At 49.6% G+C, this 1,950-nt stretch overlaps 1 protein-coding gene across 1 annotated transcript; it reads right to left on the bottom strand.

Moving 5' to 3' along the window:
- Positions 1-22: 22 nt before the first annotated feature.
- LRFN5 (leucine rich repeat and fibronectin type III domain containing 5) lies at positions 23-1,414 on the bottom strand. The gene has a single exon (XM_009585304.1). The coding sequence runs from the start codon at positions 1,412-1,414 to the stop codon at positions 23-25; it is 1,392 nt and encodes a 463-aa protein (XP_009583599.1).
- Positions 1,415-1,950: the final 536 nt, after the last annotated feature.

Genomic DNA, 1,950 nt, shown 5'->3' with positions numbered 1-1,950 from the left:
GCACAGCCGGGCTGGGGCTGCCTTACCTGTAAACAAGGGAGTCATCGTAAGTACCGTTGTACTGGATTTGGAACATACGTATCCCAGGTATATTCCTCTGAAAATTGAATTTCAGCAGAGCGGTAGAGGATGTTGCTTCTGCAACGACCACCTTCTTATCTTGGCTGACTTTAGTATCCCCGTTGCTACTGCTCGCGTTGGAGCCCGACTTGGTGGAAGTGGAGATATCCGAGGAGCCGGGGTCGGGCTCGTGGATGTGGTTTGTGCTGTTCAGCAAGTGGGGGAGTTTGATTATGTGCAGGTCCACCGTCTGCGTGGCCTCCCCAGCCGGATTGGAAGCAATGCAGGTGAAGGAGCCCGTATCCTTCACCGTCGTTATAAGGATGTCGAGTGTCCCGTTGTCGTACACGACGGACCTCGTTGCGTTTGAAATCAGTTTGCCCTCGGGTGAAATCCAATGAATTGCTGGTTCAGGGTCCCCCCGGGCCTTACACCGCAGCGCTGCCCGCTGGCCCTCCAGCACCCGCAGCTCGTGGGTGTGCCGGGTGATGAGAGGAGGCTCGCACAGGAACTCCTCCTCGGGGATCGACCAGAAGTACCGGCCGGACAAGAGTGTGGGAGAAGCACAGGTCTCCAGGTCGTCTTCCCTCGAAAGACGCCTCAGCCACAAAAGCTCACAGTTGCAATGCAAAGGATTCCCACCAAAGCTCAATGCAAAAGTCGAGGGGCTGATAATTCCTGAGGTTGCTAGTACCTGAGCTCGCTGGAAGAGAGGATCAGGCGGTAGCTTCTGCAGTTTGTTAGACGTGACGTCCAACCTGGTCATCTTGTGGAGGTGGGAGAAGGTCCCTTTAGGAATATGGTCAATCATGTTGTGGTCTAGACTGAGCGTGTGCAAACTAACCATCTTCTCCACTGCATCCCAGGGGATGGTTTCCAGATTGTTGTAAGACAAATCCAATTCCTCAAGAGCTAAAACATCATCGAAAGCTGTGGAAGAAATTAAAGTCAGCTGGTTGTTGTTAAGTATCAAGTGGTGAAGATTGGAGAGTCCACTGAACATGTCATTGGTGATCTTAGTCAATCGGTTGCTGTTCAAATGCAAAGCCCGCAAATTGCGCAAGTCAGCAAATGCGTGAGGTGTAATAAAACTGATTGTATTCCTGGACAGCGTCAGGTCCACCAGGCTGGTCATATTGGCAAAGTCTTTCCTTTTAATGTTTGTAACAAAGTTGTCTGCCAGCCGTAACTCCACCGTCCTCCTGTCAATGTTGGGAGGAACAAATAAGAGCCCTTTCTTGGCACAAAGGGTGGCAAGGTTCGGAGACAAAATTTGACAGACACAGCGCTTTGGGCAGATCTGAGCTCTCACCGCTATGCCAATGAACAGCAGAAACAAAAGCAGTTTTTCCATTGTAGATCAGGTTCAAGAGCCTGTAAGGGAGAGCAAACTTCTGTTAGTCTCTGCAAGATAAGCAAATCGCATAATAAAAAAGCAAAGACAAACCATCTGTGGTTAAATCATGAAATACGAGGTTCATATAACGGTGTGTCATCCTCATCTTGTTACCTGATGTCTTTATCATTCTCCGTATCCTGACATAAGAGCTTCTATACTACGTTCCAGAAGAACAATTGAGAGATATATGTATGTTTGCACACACACATATATGCACACAGACACCCAGACACTTACATACAAATGACAAAGCAGTTTGGAAGCAGCTGGTGGCACCGCACATGGCGTCAGCAGCGCCTTTCCGGCCCCTCCTGCTAGAGCTCATCCCCGCTGGGGAATGCACCTCCGCTCCAGGCACTCAGCCTTCAGACAGATGCTCCTGACCTCACGGTCTGGAGCTACTTTGCCATAATGCCATTTAGGTATTGAAAATGAGGGATGTTTCATGTGTGCTTTACTTGCTACGCTAAAACTCTCACCGGCCTCTAAAT

This window comes from Fulmarus glacialis, unplaced genomic scaffold, assembly GCF_000690835.1.
Source record: "Fulmarus glacialis isolate BGI_N327 unplaced genomic scaffold, ASM69083v1 scaffold43479, whole genome shotgun sequence".
NCBI lineage: Eukaryota > Metazoa > Chordata > Aves > Procellariiformes > Procellariidae > Fulmarus > Fulmarus glacialis.
The sequence above is the reverse complement of the archived record's forward strand: the minus strand, read 5'-3'. Positions and strand labels throughout refer to the sequence as shown.